General features: G+C 63.5%; 6 protein-coding genes across 6 annotated transcripts; 3 read left to right on the top strand and 3 right to left on the bottom strand.

The window, feature by feature from the left end:
• Positions 1 to 2,386: 2,386 nt before the first annotated feature.
• Positions 2,387 to 4,294, bottom strand: PLICBS_005440 (uncharacterized protein; the record flags this gene model as incomplete). The annotated part of the gene is made up of 4 exons (XM_018319119.2): positions 2,387 to 2,771; positions 2,851 to 3,394; positions 3,499 to 3,895; positions 4,049 to 4,294. 4 exons carry the CDS (start codon positions 4,292 to 4,294, stop codon positions 2,387 to 2,389), a joined length of 1,572 nt encoding a protein of 523 aa, XP_018181593.1.
• Positions 4,295 to 5,135: 841 nt separating this feature from the next.
• Positions 5,136 to 6,254, bottom strand: PLICBS_005439 (uncharacterized protein; the record flags this gene model as incomplete). The annotated part of the gene is made up of 1 exon (XM_018319118.2): positions 5,136 to 6,254. One exon carries the CDS (start codon positions 6,252 to 6,254, stop codon positions 5,136 to 5,138), a length of 1,119 nt encoding a protein of 372 aa, XP_018181592.2.
• A 1,550-nt stretch (positions 6,255 to 7,804) lies between these two features.
• PLICBS_005438 (uncharacterized protein) lies at positions 7,805 to 8,869 on the top strand (the record flags this gene model as incomplete). Its single annotated transcript, XM_018319116.2, has 1 exon — positions 7,805 to 8,869. One exon carries the CDS (start codon positions 7,805 to 7,807, stop codon positions 8,867 to 8,869), a length of 1,065 nt encoding a protein of 354 aa, XP_018181590.2.
• Positions 8,870 to 13,421: 4,552 nt separating this feature from the next.
• Positions 13,422 to 15,416, top strand: PLICBS_005437 (uncharacterized protein; the record flags this gene model as incomplete). Its single annotated transcript, XM_018319115.2, has 1 exon — positions 13,422 to 15,416. The coding sequence occupies one exon, from the start codon at positions 13,422 to 13,424 to the stop codon at positions 15,414 to 15,416; it is 1,995 nt and encodes a 664-aa protein (XP_018181589.1).
• Positions 15,417 to 15,538: 122 nt separating this feature from the next.
• Positions 15,539 to 16,801, bottom strand: PLICBS_005436 (uncharacterized protein; the record flags this gene model as incomplete). Its single annotated transcript, XM_018319114.2, has 1 exon — positions 15,539 to 16,801. One exon carries the CDS (start codon positions 16,799 to 16,801, stop codon positions 15,539 to 15,541), a length of 1,263 nt encoding a protein of 420 aa, XP_018181588.2.
• Positions 16,802 to 19,578: 2,777 nt separating this feature from the next.
• PLICBS_005435 (uncharacterized protein) lies at positions 19,579 to 21,162 on the top strand (the record flags this gene model as incomplete). Its single annotated transcript, XM_018319113.2, has 1 exon — positions 19,579 to 21,162. The coding sequence occupies one exon, from the start codon at positions 19,579 to 19,581 to the stop codon at positions 21,160 to 21,162; it is 1,584 nt and encodes a 527-aa protein (XP_018181587.2).
• Between the last annotated feature and the right edge of the window lie 888 nt (positions 21,163 to 22,050).

Below are 22,050 nucleotides of genomic sequence, written 5' to 3'. Positions count from 1 at the left end.
ACGGTGTGGTTCTGGACTCTTTATATACGGGCGGTGGGACGGACTTATAGAACGCTATAATCGGCTATCATTTATTGAAGGTAGTACATTGGTGCGGATGACCAATTGCAACAGCTCACAGTCCGCGATGGCACGCTGATGAGTTGTGTTGTGCTTCAAAGCGCGGCTGTACATGTACGAGTACATGGCGTGTGCAAAGATGAGACTTTACAGCCACCGTAAGGACTGTGCTTCGCACATCCAGTCATCTTGAGCACATGGGTCTGCCTCTTGGCAAGGCGAGGGAGGTGCCAGATTGGACTGGAAGCCCTCTTGTCCTGCCTCTAACTTGTACGGCAACGATGAGCCCCTGGATGTGGTCTGTGGGCGCGGAACCTTGGATCTGCGCCGTATCATCTCAGTTGCGTGCGCAAGCAGTGACATCCGGAGCCGCCGCAAGGCAATGGGGAGCAAGGTTCAGGCCACGGCGGCGGTGTCCATCGACTACGGCACGGACTCATGCTCGTGTCTTCTAGAGGTACGTACTTACACGAACCCCCTGAAGCTCTACCGAGATGAGGTTCTACTTCAGGAGGCTCAGTCCTGGCGTGGTAACGGCCCATGCGGCCACGGGAAGCCCTCTATCGGCCCCCGCATGGCCGGCAGGCATGCCTATCGCGACCCATCGGAAAGCCGATCGCGGAGCAACGCTGACCGACTTTCCTGATTAGGGCACATTTAATCAATATCTCAGTGACTACATGTGGCGGATGGGACTCTAAATCACGGCATGCACTCCGAGTACCCCGTGAGCCACATTTACCATGGGCGGTGACGGCGGCTGCTCCGTCGAAGTTACCACTCTAGGAATACGAGCGTACCATGACGGCTAGTCCCAGGCCTCGCAACCGCAAAGAGATGTCGGCGTCATCAAACCGTACATCAGATCATATTAGCCCCGAACATCTGGCCGAGCTGTGACATTATATACAAATGGTCCATAAGAGTCAAAGACCGTCTCAGGAACATGGAGGTTCTATGGCTTCGCCCATTCAGCACCATACTCAGCCACGGCGAGAAGTGCACGATGAAGACCTTGATCACTGCTCTCGCGCTCGCGTGGAAGCTGGCCGTCGGGGTGGATGCAAAGGCCAAAAAGCTGCCTATTACAGACGAGAAATGGGTATACGCCATCTCCGCCAAGCATCAGTGATGACAGTTGAGAGAAGCAGCTCACTCATGCCAAAATTCGCACATAGACCGGGACCGCAAAGGAATTGGACGTTGCCATGTACCATGAGTTCGTTGGCTCGACTCTATCCTGTAGCAGGGTACATCCATCTAGCGGTCTACAACTGTGCTTGCAACGTCTGACGAGACGCCATGGGCACATTCCAGGAGCTTCCCGAAATTTCCTGCACCTTGTTTGACGAGGTGAGCGGTTGACATACCCACCCCTTACAAACGAAAGTTCTGCGTATACCTTGTCCGAGTCTAACATGTAGCAGGTTTCCTTCATGTATCGGCATGTAAGCTGGCTCCTGCCTCATCGTCGCCCACCATGTTGCCGCGCTATTTCCCCCGTGCTCGAATATCTTGAGGTCGTCTACTTCACCACTGACTCTCGGCTAATAATAGAATCCAAGGACCCTAACCTGGGCTTGTGGAGGGTATAACGGCGTGAGTGTTCGGAACGGAGCAAATACGTGGGGACGCAATCTGATACGAGATCCAGTGCGAATCTTGCCGGGCAACAAAAGAGGCATTTGTTAGCGGCCCGCCTTCTCGATTGCATGGCATCGTCGTACTGATGTGGACAGGGCCCTGGCTTCCACTGCAGCCTTACGAAAACGCATCTGGCGTACGCCAAGACGTTGCCGGAACTGTGCTACTTTCCCCAAGGCATCGTCCCAGAGTGCATACGAGCATACGAGCACTGCGAGCTGAAGCATCTACAAGCACGAGATGGCACTTCCGCTCCTGACCCGAGGCTATTCAAAAAGTGTGTCAAGGACGAGTTGGAGGAGTTTCACGGCAGCCTCAATCAGAGCAAGGACGATTTGCCGAAGAAGAAGCATTGGTGGGATGTTTTCGGGTCATCCGGCCAAGGTAACGTCAAACGGTCTCACGTTGACGGGCGAGATGATCGCGGATCCCAAAACACACAGAACTGGTGTCCGTTGTAACACTTCCTGGGTGCAGCACGGCATGAGGCCGGACTCGGTGGCCTTTGCACTTGAGCAGTCGCCGGGAAGTCACAGATGTCCTTGTATGTTGGGCGGATTTACTTTGGCATTAGAAAAGTCGACCAATCGGCAACACTGAGGCGCGGCATAAGAACGATTATCATAAAGCATGGGAGATTTCCATTCATCCGCCAGGTGGCTACACACATGCCGCGCTCCCCTCAGTACACGTACACAAAGTTGGGGTTCTCCTTGTCGGTTATGTCCCTGAACGCCGTGGCGTTGAGCTCATCCGCCAGCAGCTCGCCGCGCTCGCGCATCTCCTCGCGCCGCTTCTCCTTGAGGCGGTTCTCCCTGATGAAGGCGTAGCGGAAGACGAAGAAGAGGGCAAACTCGATGCAGTTGGCCACCAGAAGCGATCCGATGCCCAGCTTGTACGAGGGCGCCTGGTCGGCCTTGTAGAAAAAGGGCCCCGCGATGTTGCCGATGCAGGCGCCAAACCAAATCATGCCCGAGACAATCATCTTCTTGGACTGGCCGCCCGTGTTGGACGTGATGAGCGAGAGGGAGATGACGAAGGAGGCCTGGTACGACCCGGTAAGGTAGCTGATGCATTATTAGCCTCGAGCCCTAGACACTTGCACGTTTGCCTTTCGATAGAGTGAACGAGGTGTGGGACACATACAAGCAAATGAGCCTCCCGACGTATGCGTCGGTCGGCGCGAGCAGGAAGCCCAGCGCGCCCGCAATGGTCGGCAGCATAAACATGGCGCACACCAGCGTCCTGCAGTTCTTGGGCATAAACTTGTTGGCGAGGGCGCCGAGGCCGATCCAGATGACGACGAGGACGCCCTGCGGGATGCCCAGCAGGGCCGTCTCGAACGTGTCGAAGCCGAGGCCCTTGATGACGAGGGTGGAAAAGTTGGAGATGCCGCCGTTGGGGATGTTGGCGACGAAGCCCAGCAGCGTAAACAGCCACGTCTTGTAGTCGAGGTAGGCCTCGCGGATCTGGCCCCAGTTGATGCGGCGCTGCTCGATGCCCGTCTGGTTGCGCCGGATGCGCGCAATCATGAGCAGCCGGTCGTCGCGCGAGAACCCCCAGATGGTGCGCGGCGAGTTGGGCAGGAAGAGGCACAGCACGATGCCCCAGAAGGCGCAGAGGGCGCCGATGACGATGAACTCGTAGCGCCACGACGCGAGGCTGCCCTTGATGTGGCCGATGGCGTATCCTGGCAGGCAAGTCAGTCTTTGTCCACTCAGTCGTCTACGGCGTCTCGTCGAGAACACGAAAGGAGCATCACACATCACGTCGTGTGTGAGCGAAAACACTCACCGAGCAGGCCGCCCCCCGCGACGCCAATCCCGTTCCACGCATACCACGCCGATATGCGCGACGGCTGCTCCTCGCGCGTGTAGTACATGGACGTGATGAGCATAAAGGCCGGGTCGGCAATGGCCTCGAAGGCGCCGGACAGGACGCGCAGGGCCAGCAGGCCGGCAAAGTTCTTCACGGCGGCCTGGCACATGAGCAGGGCGCCCCACATGAAGATGTTGAAGGCCAGGTAGTAGGCGGGCGGGCTGCGCTGCATGAGCAGGTTGGACGGGATGGCCCAGACGAGCCAGCCAAAGTAGAAGGAGCTCGAGAGCCACGAGTACTGCTCGCCATGCAGGTCGAGGTCGTCCTTGAGGCCGAAGATGGCGGCGTAGGAGAGCGTCGTCTTGTCGACATACTAGACGGGGGGGTTGTCAGTCGGGGTTGTTTGTGTGATGGTTGGCAGCGCGTATAAGTGCCGGCTGGCAGTTGACACTGGCGGGTAAAGCCAGCAACCGCTGAAGGCGGCCATCATGCACGAATGAAGAACACAAAGAGGCGCAAGACGCACGTAGAAAAAGTAGCAGATGCCCAGCAGAGGCAGTATGCGAAAGTCCAGCCTGCGCACCAGGCGCTTCTCCTCGGCCCGGTCGATGGCCTCGTCGTTGGGGTACTTGGCCAACGCCTCGGCGTAGAGCTCCGGGTCGGGGTGGTGGATGGCGTCGACAATGGTCCTCTTGACGTCGCCATCGACCTCGACATGCTCGGCGTCGGCGTCAAACGCCTTGGTGGACACGGGATCTGGCGGGCTTGCCATCGTGTCCGGTGCTCAACACGTCGACGTTGCTGGAGGGCGAGAGAGAGTGAGGGGCGTGCTGCGTTGGTGTAACCCTCGAGAGGAACAATGTCTTGCCGACTTGGCCCGGATAAAGCCAAGGGAAGAGGAGACAACCAGAGGAGCTTGCTCGCCGCACCACGGCCGATCGACGACTTGACTTGGTGACTTAAGTACACACACACGGCTGCCCTCCGCACGGAGGCTAGAACAGGTGGCCGATCGGCGGACAGAAGACCGGTGGGGTTGAGTCTGTCTTCCCCGCGATCCACGCCCTCGGGTCTGGGGTAGTAGTGCCCGACCTCGTTCGATGACAGTGTCACCGGCCGGCCGGCAAAGCGGAGGGCGCACGCCGCGCCTCTCCACGTCGAGCCGTTCTCGCGACCCTGGCCTGGCACGCCTTGTGCTCGCCACACCATCGAGCACCATCCCTCGCCCGTCCCAACGGAATACGCCCCCAGTGGTGGAAATCCGCCCGTCCGAATGCTCGCTTGGCCGCCGGCCGTGGGGGCACATGTTTGCGTTTGGGTTTGGCATTACCCGCGCGTGGCGGCGAGGGCTGGCAATGCCGGGATATCCCCATCAGCCACGGCGCCATGGCTGATTCGGGTAATGAATCAAATGCCGTCGGGAGATTTGCAGCACGTATTGCGGAGGTGTCCCGCACGTCCTGCGTACAGCAGCTCCCTGAGGCGAGATGCCTTCGTATTCTATTGCATAATCACAAACCACAGCAGGAGCCGCAAATGCACGATACTTGGCCGACGACATGGATGGAGTGCCGGGGCGTTTCCCCGCCTTCATTAAGCGTCTACCGTCTACCCTAGTTCCTTTCAAACGTCACGTCTGGGAACCTCGGGCTCGGCCCCTTGAGCAGGCCCTCGTCCTTGCCCAGCAGCGTAAACTCAACAAAGTCCAGCAAGTACCCCTTCAGAACCTCCATGACCCTCGTGCCCGTCGCCTTGCCGAGAAACGGCAGCAGCGCCTCGTTGTCCCGCAGCTTCGCAATGTCGCCCACGAGCGACATGTCCCAGAAGCTGTTGTGCACTGTGTCGTTTACGTTGAGCAGCTTGGAAAAGACGCGCGGGTACTTGGCGTCCATGGTCTTGAAGAAGTTGGTCCAGCCCGGCGTCCAGGTGGCGTTGTGGCCCTCGGCGCCGACGGTGAGGAACGAGCGCGAGACGCCCGTCGTGGTGACGGGGCCCCAGAGCTCGCCATCGATATTGACGCTGCTGACCAGGCGCGGCTCCTTGACGAGGGCGTGCGCGGCGGTCGCGCCCCCGAACGAGTGGCCAATGTACGTCGTCTTGCGGATGTTGAGCTTGTCCATGACAAAGGACATGTCCTGCGTCCGCACGTCGAGTCCCTTGACGAGGTTGGCCGTGTCGTTGAGGTCGAGGCCCACGCGCCCGCCAAAGACGATCTCGCCGTCGGGGAACTGCACGACGTCCGTCTCGTACGGGTGGTCCATGACGATGATTTCGTAGCCCCTGCTGGCGAGTTGCTGCGCCGTCGCCGAGTAGAACAAGCGCGTGGTGTTGATGCCCGAGCCGACGAGAATCTTGGGAAACTTGTGACGGCTCTGCGGGCTGCTGGCACCGCTGTCGCACTTGTCGCAGCACAGCTCGAGCTCGAGCGTGGAGAGTATGTCCTTGGGCCAGCCCGCGCCGCCGAGGTAGGCGTTGATGATTTCGTCTTCGATGGCCGCGACGGCCTTGGGCATGTAGGGCACGCGGCACGTCTTTCGGCAGCGGGGGACGGGCGTGAACCGCGAAATCATCATGCGCCTCGCGTGCGTCGAGTTCCAGGGATCGACGCGGCTCTTGTCGACGAGCTCCGACGACTCCCACCGGACCTTGTATCCGTCCTTGGGCGGGACGAAGACGGTGGCCACGGCCGCCGCCGGCAGCAGCGAGGCCACGAGAACACAATCAACCTTCATGATGGACAGCTGCTATTGTGCAGGTTCCCTCTGCCCATCGGCAACGCGGCGCCCGTCAGCCGGGAGCGGCCCTCTTTAACCCAGAATTCAAGCTTAAATCCGCCGTGTCGGGTTCCCCAGACAATACGGCTGCTGGTCTGATGCTCGGGATAAGCAAGCATTAGACCTTCCGGATCGGGCCAGCGCCGCCGTCAAGAGTCCCTGCTGCTTGACGTGCAGCGCGGGCCGTTGAACGCGTCCGGCTGCGACTGTGCGGAGATGACCCTTTGTTCCCTTGTCTTGGCGGCTTATTCTGGTGGTGATTGACGGGCTTTGGGTGAGCGGTTCGCCGACGGGTGCGCTACCCGTTTTCGCGGGGACATGTCGAGCCTCATTCCGCCGTTTAAGCTGCGGCTGACGGTGGCCGTGACAGTCATGGTGATATAAACTTGGTAGCGAGCCACGGCGAGGATGGGATCTTTGTCGTGCCCTTTTGTTCGTCAGACGGGCTCAGGGTCCTCTCCGTTGAGCTGGCGCAACCATTTCAACTCGAAGCATGGGGCTACCCGTTTAAGCGAAGACCGAGCCCGTCTTGTCACACGGAAACGTCGCCGAATCAAGTGACCGTCCGTTACTGTGGGTGAGGCTTGCTTGCCGTCTGTCCGAGGGCGGAAACGGTTGCCCTTCTCCACGCATACGGCGTGGATGACAGTCGGACCAAAGGCACGGCGAGGCGGGGGATAGAGAGGTGGGGATCTCAGGACATGGCGGGAGCAGCGCATTGATGCGCCCTCCATCTTAGCTAAGCACCGCTGAAGCTTGATCCATGAACGCCGCCGTCGCATTCGGGCACTGCCGACAGTGGGCGCCGGGGCGCTCGTTGCGCCGGCAGTGGACTGGCCACAGCGCTGTTGCGGCGGCGGGGAGGGCGCCCGGCGGTTGGCGGTGCTGGCGGCTCGCAAGCACTGGGCTCGCTGTGAGGTGGAGGAACGGACCCTGAGCTGCCCCAAGCTCCCGCCCGTCCCCCGCCCGCGGAACTGCTCACAGCGGCTCCAGCTCCAAGTGCTGCCCCACGTCGCCCGCTATCCGCCGCTGGCACCTCACCTCCCGCAGTTGGGGCCTGTCCCCCGCCGCCGCGCATGACGACGATGCAGCCCGGCGCAGCGCGAGTACAGGCACGGTTCGGCCGCCGAAGCACGGACCGAGGGCCTACTGCTGGGGCTCGACGCGACGGAGCGAGCGTGCAAGCGCGGCATCTTCACGACTTATAACGCTGCGCGCCGTCCAACAAGCTCCAAAACTGCACACCGGCATTTGCCTCTTGCGCTGACCACCGAGGCCCGGACCCCGCGACAGCTTCCCCATCGTGCCCACAGTTCCCTCGGGTGCCGCGTCCGCCGCGTCTCATATACATCACTTCGACACAACATACCCAACCTCTCCGAAGCTCACGTCCTCGATCCCCCTCTCATCCCGCAGCAAACGACCAAGAGCCCGCTCGACCGACCGCTCAGGAGACAAAGACAGCGACAACGACGACGACGACGACAGCGTCGCGACCCGCCGCCGCAATGGCCTCATCCTACTCCAACAACGGCGCCCACGAGGCCCTCCAGCCCATCCACCCGTCCATGGCCGGCAAGCTGGACCCCGTCTTCGAGAAGCTCTACAACGACAACGTCGCCAACACGCCGCTCAAGCCCATCGACCTCGCCTTCCTGCGGTCCAAGTACTCGGTGCTGTACAGCTACGGCACGGGCCCCGCGCCCGAGGTCGGCCGCGTCTACGACGACCGCATCGAGACGGCCGACGGCGTCGCCCTCGACGTGCGCGTCTACGAGCCCGCCTCGCAGGGCCCCTGGCCCGTCCACCTCGACTTCCACGGCGGCGGCTGGGGCCTCGGCGACCTCGACACCGAGGCGCACATCTGCCGCCACCTGTGCGCCAAGGCAAACGTCGTCGTCGTCGACGTCGCCTACCGCCTCGTCCCCGAGTTCCCCTTCCCCACGGGCATCACCGACAGCTTCGCCGCCCTGCGCTACGTCCACGAGCACGGCGCCGCGCGCTTCAACATCCGCCCGGACAGCATCTCGCTGGGCGGCGTCTCCGCGGGCGGGTGCATCGCCCTCGCCCTCGCCCACCTCGCGCGCGACCACCGGCCCGCGCCCATCCCGCTGCGCCTCGTCGCCGTCGGCACCCCCGTCATCGACGACCTCGCGCAGTACGCGTCCGCTGCCGAGTCGCCCTTCCCCTCGATGCAGGAGAACGAGTTCGCCCCGACGCTCAACTGGGGCCGCCTCGCCTGGTTCGACAAGCTCAAGTGGTCCTCGCTGCCCGCCGACCCGGCCGAGCACAAGGCCTTTCGCGAGCAAAAGGTCGGCTGGTTCGCCAACCTGCTCAAGGCGCCGCGCTTCGACGGGCTCGCCCGCACCGTCATCTACACGGCCGGCGCGGACCCCCTGCGCGACGAGGGCGAGCGCTACGCCCAGCTGCTCGTCGCCGCCGGCGTCGAGGTCACCGTCCGCCGCTTCCCCGGCGTGCCGCACCCGTTCATGCACATGGACAAGGACCTGTGGCAGGCGAGCGAGTTTATCGACAAGACGGCCCGCGAGATCCGGCTGGCGCATTGGGAGTAGGGGGGGAACACGCCGGTCGAGACGCGAGAGAGAAGGAAAAGGGGGGGAGGGGATGTGGAATGATGACCTGACTGTACATCTACAAACGGGGCTTGCGCGACGACAGCCCTCGTCTGCGAATGAATATAACGTGTTATGAAGATGCCCTTGCATCCCACGGTGCGCGTTGCCGCCTCCACAGCGGCGCCACGATCGGTGGTCAACACCCAAGTGGGAGCCGAAGGCAACCTTGATGACGGCACGCAGCCCGAAAGCGAGCACATGTCCGACGACACACAGTTGACAGCCTGACAAGCGGGCAGACAGCCATTATTACCTGCATTTATTCTTATCCTGGACATTGGTGTCTGATTCACCTCAGCCCTTGCCGCCCCGTGCGAGGGAGCACTGGCTCGGTCTCGCACCCCCAAGACAGCAAGCTGGCCGACTCGCCCATCAGCGTTCGGCTCGAGAGGCTTTCGTACGTCAATGTCACCGTGACAATCGTTCTTGCGTCGCCGGCACGAGCATCGCGCTCCTCGACGGACCCACGATCCCTGACGATGAGCCAGGCCCCACCCGACCCACGTTTCCGATTTCCTGCTCGTCTGCTCAAGCTGCTCAACCGATTCTTGCTTGCCGTGACATGTCGCGGTGAGCTGCCCAACCGTGCCGTGGTACAAGATGGATGGAAGGATGGATGGCTGACTAGCGATCAAACAGGCCCCTCGAACCGCCGTCTCACAGCGAGACAGTCCTATGCTGCCGAGGCGCCACGCCGCAGTCGCACACCGAGCGCCCGCAGCGGCAGACAGACAGGCCATCGAATCCTTCGGCGCTCAGGCGGCGTGGCCATAGTCTTTCGGTGCGGTGTTTTTGCAGCGGGAGCCCGTGGTGCGAATTGCGTTCGACGCCACCAGGGCCCGGCAATGACGCTTCACGCTCCCGTTATCGACGAACGGCTAGATCCATCCATCAATCATCCAGCAAGCTCTCGCTCTCCCCCTCCCCTCCCCCCCCATGTCCCCTGTACCAAGTGGAGCAGCACGGCCAGGTGGTGGTGGATGCTCGTCGACCCGCCCTTGACGGCCAACCACATGGCCGGCAGTGTCTCTGCCACGCCGCGGCCGGGGTGGGTGGTGGTGCTTTCACTTTGAGCGCAGAGGAGCGCTTGGAGGCCGGATGGCATGATGGTCGGAATGCGGAACGGGAGCTCGGTTCCAGGGGGGTGGGGAGAGGCGCAGGAGGACGACGCAAGAAGGAGGAATTGCTTTTTTCTTGCCCCCAGATGCACAGCTGCAAAAGAAAACGCCATCGAACGTCGGGGAGCGCTCTCTCGATTTGCCGTCGTCGGGTTCGCCGCGGTGCCGGGTGATGATGCTGCATGCATGCGTTTGGGGGACCCGGCCCACCCAGTACGGACGACGGACTGCGGGCTACGCATGCACTCGCGAGTGCCAGCACCCGGCACGCACCCACCCATGGCTGGCTGGACACCTATTCGTACATCATCATCACCCATTATCCATAGCTAGCCATGTAGCTTCTTCGTAAGCAGCGGGCAGATTAGGTGAGGTGCCTCTTTCGGCTGGCGCGCGTGCGTGGGCGAGGGTCGGACAAGGACGCCGCACGCAGGGACAAGGATGCGCAGGTGGCACGACAAATGACGGACTGGCGGCTTCTGGTGATGCGCAGCCGGGCCCAGCCAGCCAAGGCAAGCCAGAGCCTGCCCTCTTCGTGACGGACAGGGCTCGTCATCAGCCACTGGCGGCCGCAAACGGAGGAGACTGTCTTGGCCCTCGCTGTTCATAACTCCGGGCTTCAAACCCCAAACCCTCTTTCTTGCTGGAGCTCGGCTGGGACGCGTGCCTCGTCATCTCGCGTGGTCCCTCCCGAGTCCCGCCCTCCTTCGTTTCTCTGCCGCGTGCCGGCCGAATTCTGAGGCGCCGATCGACGTCGACGAATGGGTCCGCCACGGATGTTTGGCCTCGAACTGCAGTACTACGAGAGCTCAGGTCTCAGTGTGAGGTGGGATAGTTTCTCCGTTAGCAGGAAGACGGCCGGGCGCGCACGGACGGTGTGGGCGGGCTGCCGGTGTGTCGTCGTCGTTCGCTGCAGCCACTTTTCTGATGGCGTGCCGCTCAATCGACGAAACGGACGGGGGCCACTTTTTTGGCTGCACTGCTCCCAGTGCTCTGGCTGTCTTTCTCCGTGCCGAAGCAGGACGACGGCATGACGCCTCTCGCGGCAAGTGTTTGATGTGGACGGCGGACCGGCTTGACCGGACAGCCTGGCGGGCGGGTGGTGGTGGCTGGGGGACCCGGCAGACTGGACGAGCGAAGCTTCCTTGGACGGGGATTCCTGGCCTGCGGCGTGGTCGCCAGGGGCGCTCCCGAGATGAGACGGTTCGGTCCCCTCAATCTTTGGGCGGATGCGAGGGGGGGCAAGGCCCTCGCGGCATTAAAAGATGGCGAGCGAATCGCCTTGTTGGGGCCTGAAGCGGGTAATGCAGGAGTGCCTCGTGGCATGGCGGCAGTTGGCGCCCGTATCAGGTATTACTCGTGCGCGACGAACGAACGCACGCACGACGCGTTCAAGGTTCCTCCCGCGCGGTGCGGGCGCAGGTGGTGACGCTGCTCGAGATTGATCAAGGTTCCGTGCCACGCGCTGTCCAGGGCAGGCGAGATCAAATGGCAGCATCCCATCGGGGCGGGAAGGGATCAGACCCCTCCCCTCCGCCCTCCGCTCCCCTCCCACTGGACTCCCACTGGGCTGGGCTGGGCTGGGCTGGCCCCCCAGGCAATCTCTCGCTCGCATCGGAGCGCCGCCGCCGGCCACCGACGCCAAGAATAGACGCGATTCTGATGTGTCGCTGCCGCGCAGGTGTTTGTCTGTGCGACTGTTGGTGATGCACCCAAGTACTCGTACCGTGCTGTGCCTGCCGTCTGCGCTGCCCTGGCGGCACGAGTCGTCGTCAGGCAGGGCGATGAATGCCGCCGGCGTAATCTTTGCACGACCCCCGAGCGACGCAAGATGCGACGTTGAATCCCACGTATCGCTACGTACCAGTGCCACACACAACACGCGCCGCCATGGGTGCTACCGCACTTGGTACTGAGGCACGCTTTTGCCCGCCGCCGGCCGGATGCCCAAGTTGCTGATAGGCAGGCAGGCGGGCCGGCCCCAGGGGCCTTGCATGCTGGCCATGCTGCGCGGCCAGATTGTCGTGGTGGGCGCCGGTGCTGATGCTGGGGCCGTTTAGCCGCCGGCGCGCAGAGATGGGACGCTTCAAGGTTCGGTCCATCGAGAAGCTTGCCTTGCGTTGCCTTGCCTGCCCAGGTGTCTGTCTGTCTGTGTGTCCTCATGCGGCCGTGCAGATAAAGGTGCCAAAGTACGGGTACAAGGAGGGTCCCGTTGGGCCCCAGTGCGACCCCGTTCAGCGCTGCTCGGGACGGGACTGGACGGGGCGGGACCTGCGAGGTCCACTCCGTCCACTGATGAGGTGCAGTGGGAGTGGGCAGTTCCGATCGCTGCAATGAGGTGGTGCTCTGCCTGCTGGGCCGGGCAGGTAGGTCAGTGCGTGAGTTCTGTCTGGGGAGGGGCCTCCAGCTCTGCCCGGGCAGTGTTCCGTCCCCTCGGACAGTGCAGCGCGGCAAGATGGAAGCGCCGAGGTCCATCAACTCCCACAGTGCACCCAGTGCACCGCATCCGCTGCGAAGTGGTGTCCCAGCTCGCCCAGCAGCCCCAGCCCCAATCCAGCCAGCGAGCGCCGCCGCCTCCCCCAACCCCCAACGATCCGTGATCCATCACGTCCATGAGATGGTGCCCGCCCATCCATCCAGTTCCGACCTGGAGCAGGACATGGAGGAGGAGGAGGTGTGGGCGCGCGCCACCGCCATCCAATCGCCCGCTGGCCAGTGGCCGCGCCCGCATGTACCGCTACCGGGATCTTGACGCCCCGCCCTCCCCTGCTCTCCCCGGGCCCCCCCAGTCGCCCATCCGCCGCCTCCCACCCCCTCCCCTTCCCTGTCTTCGCCGAAGATTCCCAGCCGACAGGTAATGCCTTGCCTACCACGGGCTCCATGGTTCCCCGAAAGGCCCCCAAAACCGCCAGCACCGCCGTCCAATCTCGCTCCCGTCCTCCGCCAAACCACCGGCTCGTTCGTGCCATCGAGCATCCATCGTCGGAAGCAGGCGCGCTGCGGATAACTCGACCTAGACGAGACGACGAGTCGACGAGTCGACCTGCGACCCCTTCCAACTGCCGCAGCACCGAGCACGGGACACCGCCGGCACGCACCTTGACCGACGGCAACGGCAACGGCGCTGCACGTCCCGCCCGGCGACCGCGAATCGACGACCAACCGAACCAACGAGCACGACCAACACCACCCGCCGCCGCCGCCACCCGTCCGAGACGACCCAGCAGCGACGACAGGGCCGAGATCCCTCGACCTGCAAGGCGCACGTACAGGTCCGTACGTGCCGCGAGTACATCACCGCACCGCGCGCTCCGCCGCCAGACGCCGCACCGCCAGGGCCAGCGCGCGAGAGCGGCGCCCGCCAGCACCAAATGGGCTCCGACAGCCGCCCCGTCTGCCATCGCTGCGCCCAGATCAAGCAGGCCTGCGATGGCAGCTTGCCCTGCGCCCGCTGCGTCCGCCTGAGCCTGCCGTGCCGGCCGCGCAACTCGGTCAGCGCCAGCGACGGCGCCGAGTCGCAGAACGGCGACGTCCCCAAGGCCCGCATCCGCCGCGTCCAGACGGGATGCCTCATGTGCAAGCGCCGCAAGAAGAAGTGCGACGAGATCAAGCCGCGCTGCGGTGACTGCCGCCGCCTATGCCTCGATTGCGCCTGGCCGCCCGAGCGGCACAGCAGAAGCAAGGCTGCCGCCGCCGCCGCCGCCGTGGCCGCTTCGTCGACATCGACGTCATCTTCGTCGAGCTCGTCGACGGCGGCCGTGTCCAAGCACAACAGCGTCGACGCGGTGATCCCGCCGCCCGCAGCGGCAGATGCCCCCATGATGGAGATTCCGATCCGAAACAGCCCCAGCCCCGTCTCCACGCCTGCGAGCGGGCGGCACGGCAGCTACGACAGCAGCAGTCACAGCAGCCACGGCAGCCACACGAGCAGCCATCCTAGCCATGGGAGCTTCAGCCATCCGCCGGACCAGACGCCCAGCATGGCCATGGCCACGGCCGCCATGTCGATGCCCGCCACGACGACCGCCGGCATGGCCAACGGCCTGTCGCTCGACATGAGCCCCGGCAAGGTCTCGTGGGACATGAGCAACTCGTCGCCGGGCTGGATCGAGGCCATCACGCCCATCAGCAACGGGAGCCCCGCCGCGTCCTTTGAGTCGACGCCCATGACGTCGCTGTCCGTCTACGTGCCCCAGCTGCTGCCCCAGCTGAGCGCGCCCCAGGACAAGGCCCTGCTCAACCACTACTCGACCATAGTGTCGTCGATACTGTCCAGGCGGGCCTCGAGCACCAACCCGTACAACAACTACCTCCTCCCCATGGCGCAGGGCAACGACCTCGTCCTGCACTGCATCCTCGCGCTGTCAGCCAACCACTGGCGCAAGCTGCAGCCCGACATGGGCGACCGCGGGCTCCTCCACAAGAGCAAGGCCACGCAGTCCCTTGCCCGCCTGCTCCCCCACGTAGACCGGACCAGCGCCGACATCGCTCTGGTGAGCAGCCTGCTGCTGTGCATGACGGAGCTGTTTGACGGCACGAGCGAGGGGTGGAAGCTGCATCTCAAGGGCGCAAAGCGTTTATTGATGACCCTAAGGAAGCAACAGGGAGACATGATGACGGGCCACTACAAGTTTCTGCTACGGCTGGCCAGGTTCCTCGACTCCGCCGCCACCACGTCCACCTGCCGACCGCCACTGATTGGCGAGGAAGAGGCCGAGGCGGCCGCCCTCGACCGCATGACGGCCATGCCCGACGAAGAGGACTCTGCCGTCTACGGCATCCCCAAGGAGCTATTCCACCTCGTCGACCGCGTCAACACCCTCGCTGACCTGCGAAGCACGCGCGTGGACCGCGCATCCGAGGCCGCCTTCCGAGACCACGCCAAGGAGATTGAGGGGCGCATCAACCACTGGTCGTACGAGTACGGAGGCATGTCGCGGGCCGTGTGGTCGCTGACGCCCGCCAATGACGATGTGCTGCACGCGACCATGGCGTTTGAGTACGCCATTAGGCTGCGGCTGCACCAGATTGTGGAGGGCTACGATCTCGGTGACCCCAAGGTCGGGCAGTTTGTCGACGGGATTCTCGAGTGCGTGCAAAAGATTCGCTACGGCAGCCCGCTCGAGACATGCCTGCTGTACCCACTGGTCATGGCAGGCGGATCCTGCTGGAAGCTGGAGCATCGGGTGATAATCCAGGATCGGCTCTTGATAATGGAGAGGACGTGCGGCTTTGGGTACATTTACAACGCGAGAGATCTGGTGGAAAGGGTCTGGGCCAAGCGGGACCAGGTGGAGGGCACGGGCGCCATCGTCAACTGGGCGCGCATCCGGTACTATGAGATGAACGGTCTCGTGGTATTCTGAACGCCGATACGAACACGATATTTCGCGTGGTAGCTTCACTGTTTCCCCCCGAACGCGCAGACCGGCCGCCGAGCGACGACAAACGACACAAACGGCGCCGCGGCCGATCGGAACCGACGACCTCATGAATCGCCGGCAGTACTACCTTCCAGCTTCCTGGCGAGCTCTGCGACGTGCGCGTGCATGTCGTAGCCGCAAACCTCCTCGATGGTCAGCTTCCCCGGCCTGTCGTTGGCGCTGCTCCAGCCGATGCGCTCCGTGAGGTCTGTCCGCGCGCGCTTGCTGCTCTCCTGGAGCCGGGTTGCGCGCGGCTTGCGCTCCTCCTCGTACAGCCGCAGCCTCTGCGCGACCGACAGGGACGAGTACTTGGGCGAGAAGAGGATACCCAGGGCGCCGGCGTCTTCCATGGCCATGCACGCGCCTTGCGACTGGTCGGGCATCATGGGGTGCGCGGCGTCGCCGAGCAGACAGCACTTGCCCTTGACCCAGTACGGGTAGGGATCGTGGTTGTACAGGCGCCACATCTTGATGTCCTCGGCGTTGCGGAACAGCGTCTTGAGGCGCTCGTCGAGGCCCGGGAAGGTGTTGGCCAGGTTCTCGCCCGTCGTCGAAATGTTCCACCCGTCCTCGCGGATGTCATTCTTCTCCGCCGGGTAGAAGCAGTAGCAGCTGACGACGTCGTGATTGGAGCACGCGCTCATGACAATCTTGTCGATGCCGTCGCCGCCCCAGAACTCGATTGCACTCCTCTCGCAAAACTCTTGCAGGCCGAGCTCCCGCAGCTTGTCGGCGCTGATGATGCACCGGTAGCAGCACGAGGAGGAGCGCGAGACCTGGGGGACCACGCCGAGCCGCTCGCGCATCTGGCTGCGGATGCCGTCGGCGCAGACGACGACGTCGTGCGTCACCTCGACGCCGTTTTCAAACGAGATTTTGCCCTCGATGGGGTCCAGCCCGGTGGCTTTGTGCCAGACCTTGAGAGTGGCGGGGATGCCGTCGCCCTCTTCGGACGTGGCGACGTGCTTGAGGTGCTGGTGGAGGTCGATGCGATGAAAGTTGTTGTATTCCGTGCCAAAGCGCTCCTTGTAGTCGCCGAGGGGATACACGCCAAAGACGTCGCCGGTGGACCACTCGTGGCGGATAAGGTCGCGCAGGACGACGGGCTTGGCCTTGGAGACGTCGATGCCCCATTCCTCGAGAAAGCGGGAGCCATTGGAGGCGCACGACAGGGAGGCGCCGACCTCGCCGCCAAAGTCGTAGCGCTCGTAGATGGTGACGCGGTGGCCGCCGCGGCGGAGGGCGATGGCGGCGGAGAGGCCGCCCAGGCCGGAGCCGACGACGGCAATGTCCAGGGGGGCGAGCTGGGGGTCGACGATGCCGGGCATGGTGCTCAGATGGCGGAAGGTATTATCAGAGCGTGGTGTGGGGGATGTGAGTTTTGTCTTTTCTATTTTGCCTTTCAGCGGCTGAGCGCGGGATCTCTCTTATTCTTATGTCTTGGGGGTTGGTTATTGGGCGCGGGAAACAGGGTCAAAAGAACAAGACTTGGATTTTCATCTCGTGACGTCGGATCCTTTTGGTGACCCTCCTTCGGTGACGCTGCGTGTGATCAATGCGCTCCGCTGAGAGCGTCGGCGGCGGACCCAGTCTGAGCGGACGGGCCTGCTGGCGGCGTCGGTCCAAGGCGCGGGGGGGGGCTAACGAACGGTGGGGTGATGTGAAGCGGCGGCGGCGGGAAGGCCAACGCGGATGGGAGCGCGTGGCGTGTGTACGGAGAAGCGTGGCCTGGGAGGCAAAGCCCACGGGTCGTCGGGGCAATGCTGGTGCTGGTGCTGTGCTGCCCAGAATCGAAGCGCGGGGGAAGGCGTGGCGAGACGAAGTGAGGCGTCCGGGATTCTCCAAATCGACGGGGTCGTGCTGGGTGTTTCCAGATCGGGGGCGGGGGGGCGCTATCGTGGAGAGAGGACGAGAGGCAGAGAGATGGAGCGCGCGCTTCGTCGCTTCGGAGAATAACCGCGGAGCACGACGATAGACGACGGGGCAAGGTAAGGTAGCGAGCGCGTGTGCTTACAGCACACGCTATCAGATGGCTTAAGTTGGGCGGCGCGGGTAAGCTCCCAAGATTGGGGGAGAGGGCGGAGAGGAGAAGAAGGGGGGTCGAGTTTATGTGGCGGCGAGGGGGGGAGGTGGCTAAGAAGCTACCCCGTGGGGGGAAAGACGGGAAGAGGACGACGACGACGACGAGGGGAGGAGGCAGCACGATATCACAGACACAGGCCACCCAGCCCAGTAGTGCAAAGAGAGTGTGTGACTGCGACGGGAAAGGGGGAAACAGTCTACTGCCATGTGTCGGTTGGCCACCGTGGGGGAAAAAGGTGCGTAGGGATGGCTGGCTGGCGGGCGGTGCCTGTCAGGGAGCTGTCACGTCCGTATTGGGGATCCGCGGCGCGGCTGTTGCTGGCGCAAGTACCGTGATTTGCGACGGCGACATTATCACCGACTGAAACGTCGACGACAACGATGTGCCGGGCAGCCCTGCGAGACATCGATTGACGCACGAGCTTCGAACCCGCGTATTGCATAAGAATAATAATAAAAAATGAACCAAATATTGCCCATCAGGGTTCACTGCTGTTTCTTTGGCTCGCGGATTGCGGCTTGTCGGGTAGGTGAGCTGTGCTGACGGACGGTGCTTCGCTGGGGATCCGCGGGCCGGACTCCGGAGGGCCGACTTACACGGGGGAGCAGCCAGCGCCCGACGACACGCGGTGATGGTGCTGCACCTGGATGCCAAATCCCAGGGAACGCGGAGGTGGACTGCGTGTTGCTTGTTCGCGCACCAAATCATACCAACTCAAATCAAATCGACATGGCGCCTGCTCGATCGCGGAGAACATGAAGCCACGGCGTGGCGGCCACGAGGAGCTGGCTGCTGGCTGGCATCCGCCGCCGCCCGCGGGCTTCGCGACGGGGACCCTGACTCCACAAACCACTTGGGACGACACACCCCGGCCCGCGCGGATCGTGGGGTTCCTGCTCCCTCCGATCGCCTTGGTCGGAGGCGACGCAGAGGACCATGCACGATAAGTGCCTGGGCATGGGAATGCGCGTGTGCGTGTACTACTGCACAGGTAGCCATCTCGCTGGCGGGACACTGCAGCGTTTGATGTGGCGCCGGCGCGGACCGAATGAGAGTTCCCACGGGGTAGCGAGGACCCGTCGATAACGCGGCGAGACCCCGGCGTTGCGACGCCGCCCGTCCACTGTGTTGTTGGCTCAACGTGGAGGTCACAAAGCGGATACCTTGACCTCCGCCCAAATCGCGAGTACCCTCTGCAAACCCTCTGGTTGGCGAAACCTTGTCGCAGTGCCGTTCCAGTTTCTGCCCCAGCCAGCCAGCGGGATCCAGCTCCAGCTCCAGCTTCACCCCCGGATTGATATCGGCGGCGGCTCCGCCCGCGGACCGTTTCCCCAGATACGTCGGTACTGCGTATGTCCACCTCCCTACCTAACCCAACCCACCGGGGGCAGGCACACGGATACGGAAAGGGGGGAATGAACATGGATGCCGGTTGTGCGGCGCTGACGACTGCGCCCAGACAAAGCATTGACTATCCAGTGCGTATCCGCGTGCGACGCTGAATCTGTACCGAGGGTGGTGGTCGTGACGTACCGGGGGGGCTGGCTGAACGGCGGGCTGGGCGGTGTCGTTTTGTCACTCGCAAACCAGACGCCTCGTTTTGCTGATTACTACGGGGGAGGAACCGCTGGGGGCGCGCTAGCCGTTCGACACTACTTTTTGATAACTCTGCGCTTGGCTGGGGGTTGGCAGGGAACGCGGCGACGACACATATATCTGGCGCTGGCTGCCGGACGACTACGTGCAGATGTGCGACGACGTTCAGGCAGCGGCGAGGTGACCATTGCAACATCGCAGGGGCACACATATATACACGGGCACCTGGATTGTTTTCTCTTTCTCATCCACACATCTGTTGTCCACGCAGACTTGCACTTCAGCTCGCAGATGACGCTCAACCGTTGAGTCTCGCAAACGCAGCCATCACCCTGCACGTCGGGAACTCGTCATCCCACGAGCAGCAGACCCAGCAGCCGGCGTGCTGAGGCCCCGGCTTCGAGAGCTGATATGCCACCGGACGCCATGTCGGAAAAGACGGGCGCAGGCCGCGACGACGTCGTTGCGTCGACGACGGGCTCGTTTGGGCTCGTCGACGGCAAGGGCAGCAGCGCCGCGAGCGCCAGCCACGACGACGACGTCGCGAGCCGCGGCGAGGCGGGCACCCACGGCAGTCATGGACGACACATCGAGGACAGCAACGAGGCGCGGCTGCGCGTGATCCGGCGCAAGATCGACTGGGCCATCATGCCGCTCATGTTCCTGTGCTACTTCCTGCAGTTCCTCGACAAGGTGCTCATCAACTACGCCAACATCATGGGCATCTCCAAGAGCCTGCACTTCGAGGGCGACGACTTCTCGTGGATGGCGACGGCCTTCTTCATCGGGTACGCGGTGGCGGAGCTGCCGCAGGGGTTCCTGATCCAGCGGTTCCCCGTGGCCAAGGTGCTGGGCGTCAACGTGGTGCTCTGGGGCGTCACCATCTGCTGCACGGCCGCGACGCAGAGCTTCCCCGGCGCGGCGGCCGTGCGCACCCTGCTGGGCATGTTCGAGGCCGTCATCACGCCCGCGCTCATCATGATCACGTCGCAGTGGTACACGCGCCGCCAGGCGACGCCCCGCACGGGCATCTGGTACTGCGGCCTGGGCGCGGGACAGGTCATCGGCGGGCTCGTCTCGTGGGCGGCGCAGACGGGCAGCGCGCGGCGCCCCCCGGGTTCGTTCGAGGGCTGGCGCATCATGTTCCTCGCCGTGGGCGCCTTCAACCTGCTCGTCGGGCTGGCGGTGCTGCTGCTCATGCCGTCGGGGGTGCGCGCGGCCAGGTTCCTCAGCGACGAGGACAAGGCGCTGCACGAGGCGGCGCTGGCGCGGGACCAGGGCGGCAACGGCGAAAAGGTGTTTCGCGCGTCGGGCATCGTCGAGGCGCTGCGCGACGTGCAGGTGTGGCTGCTGTGCCTCAACACCATCCTCATCGTCATCCCCTCGGGCATCATCACCACCTTTTCCGCCACGCTCATCCGCAGCTTCGGCTACGCGCCCGACGTCGCCGCCCTGCTCAACATGCTGTCCGGCGCCGTGTCCATCTTCGCCACGCTGCTCGGCACGTTCGCCATCCTCTACGACTTCCCGCGCTGGCTCGCCATCTGCCTGCTGCTGGTGCCGACCATGATCGGCGCGGGGCTCATGTCCTTTTACGCGCAGTCGCAGGCGGGCGCCCTCGCGGGCATCTACCTCATCAACTTTGACGTCGCGCCGCTGGCCCTCATCTACGCGCTCGTCGGCGCCAACACGCAGGGGTACACCAAGAAGGTGGCCGCCAACGCCGCCGTCGCCGTGTCCTTTTCCATCGCCAACATCATCGGCCCGCAGACCTTCCGCCAGGCCAACGCCCCCGGCTACCTGCCGGCCAAGATCACCGTCTTTGGCGTCTGCGGCGGCTCCATCGTCGTGACGGTCCTGCTGCGCCTGCTGTACGGCTGGCGCAACAAGCGGACGGCTGAGGCGCGCGCGAGGGAGCTCGAGGCCATTGACCGTGGGGAGCTGGACGCGCGCGTGGCCGAGGCGGACCAGACGGACAGGACGAACCCGGCCTTTCACTACGTGTACTGAGCGAACGATTTTGTTTTGTGCGAGCCAGTGTTTTAGTGTGCGCTTCACTGCGAAGAGTGGCATAAGGGTGGCTGCCATGTTGCCGCAGGGGGTGTCCGGCGGCCCCGGCCAGTGTAACATGTATTTTCACGACCACGGATAATTGTACATGTGTCGAAGATGCAATACTCTGTCTTGATGTTTGAAGTGAAATTGTGGCATGAGTGAGATGCCTGCCAGTGATTGATGCCCGCCGCGGCGTGTCAGGCCATCCATGCATCCATCATGGCATGTCGTCGGAGCTCGACTTACACGGACGCATGGCGGCTCTGTCAACAGCTCACACCACCGCGCCCGTCGGTTTCAGATCCCCCTGCCCTCCACGCAGCCACCGCATCGCAATGCGTGACATCACAAAGGGCGTCGGAACCAAACACCAGTCAGTCTGCTAGACACAATGCCCGTCGCGCCGTCGTCACCTGGCCGGCCGCCTGGGTCCAACGGTCACTAGCCATGTTCTGTCGGCCGCCGGGGGCGATCATCCCCGCAGACTGGGCCACGGGCAGCCCCAAGAAGGGAAGACCCTGGCATACGGTGGCGGCCCTCGCTTGGTGAACGGGTGGCCTGGAATCAATGGCCGGGAAGAAGTGGAGGCTCCGTCCCCAGCGAGCCCGCCGTTGGGCTCCCGCAGCCGCCAGGCGATGAGTGGCCGCGACGATGCCTTTGCGACGGAGCACGTTGGCGCCCCGTTTGCTTCTGTGGGTGCACCAACCGACGGGAACAAGCGAGTGGGACTCCCGTCCGAGGGGGCCTCGTCACATCTCCGCGCAGCCCAGCCCTCGGATTCTCTCGAGTACTGAATGCGCCGGCTCGGGCGTTATTGCCGACTGATGACGAGGTTCATATCGC

This window comes from Purpureocillium lilacinum, assembly GCF_023168085.1.
Source record: "Purpureocillium lilacinum CBS 284.36 DNA, scaffold_4, whole genome shotgun sequence".
NCBI classification, from domain to species: domain Eukaryota; kingdom Fungi; phylum Ascomycota; class Sordariomycetes; order Hypocreales; family Ophiocordycipitaceae; genus Purpureocillium; species Purpureocillium lilacinum.
Note: the sequence above shows the minus strand (reverse complement) of the source record. Positions and strands in the feature narration are given on the sequence as shown.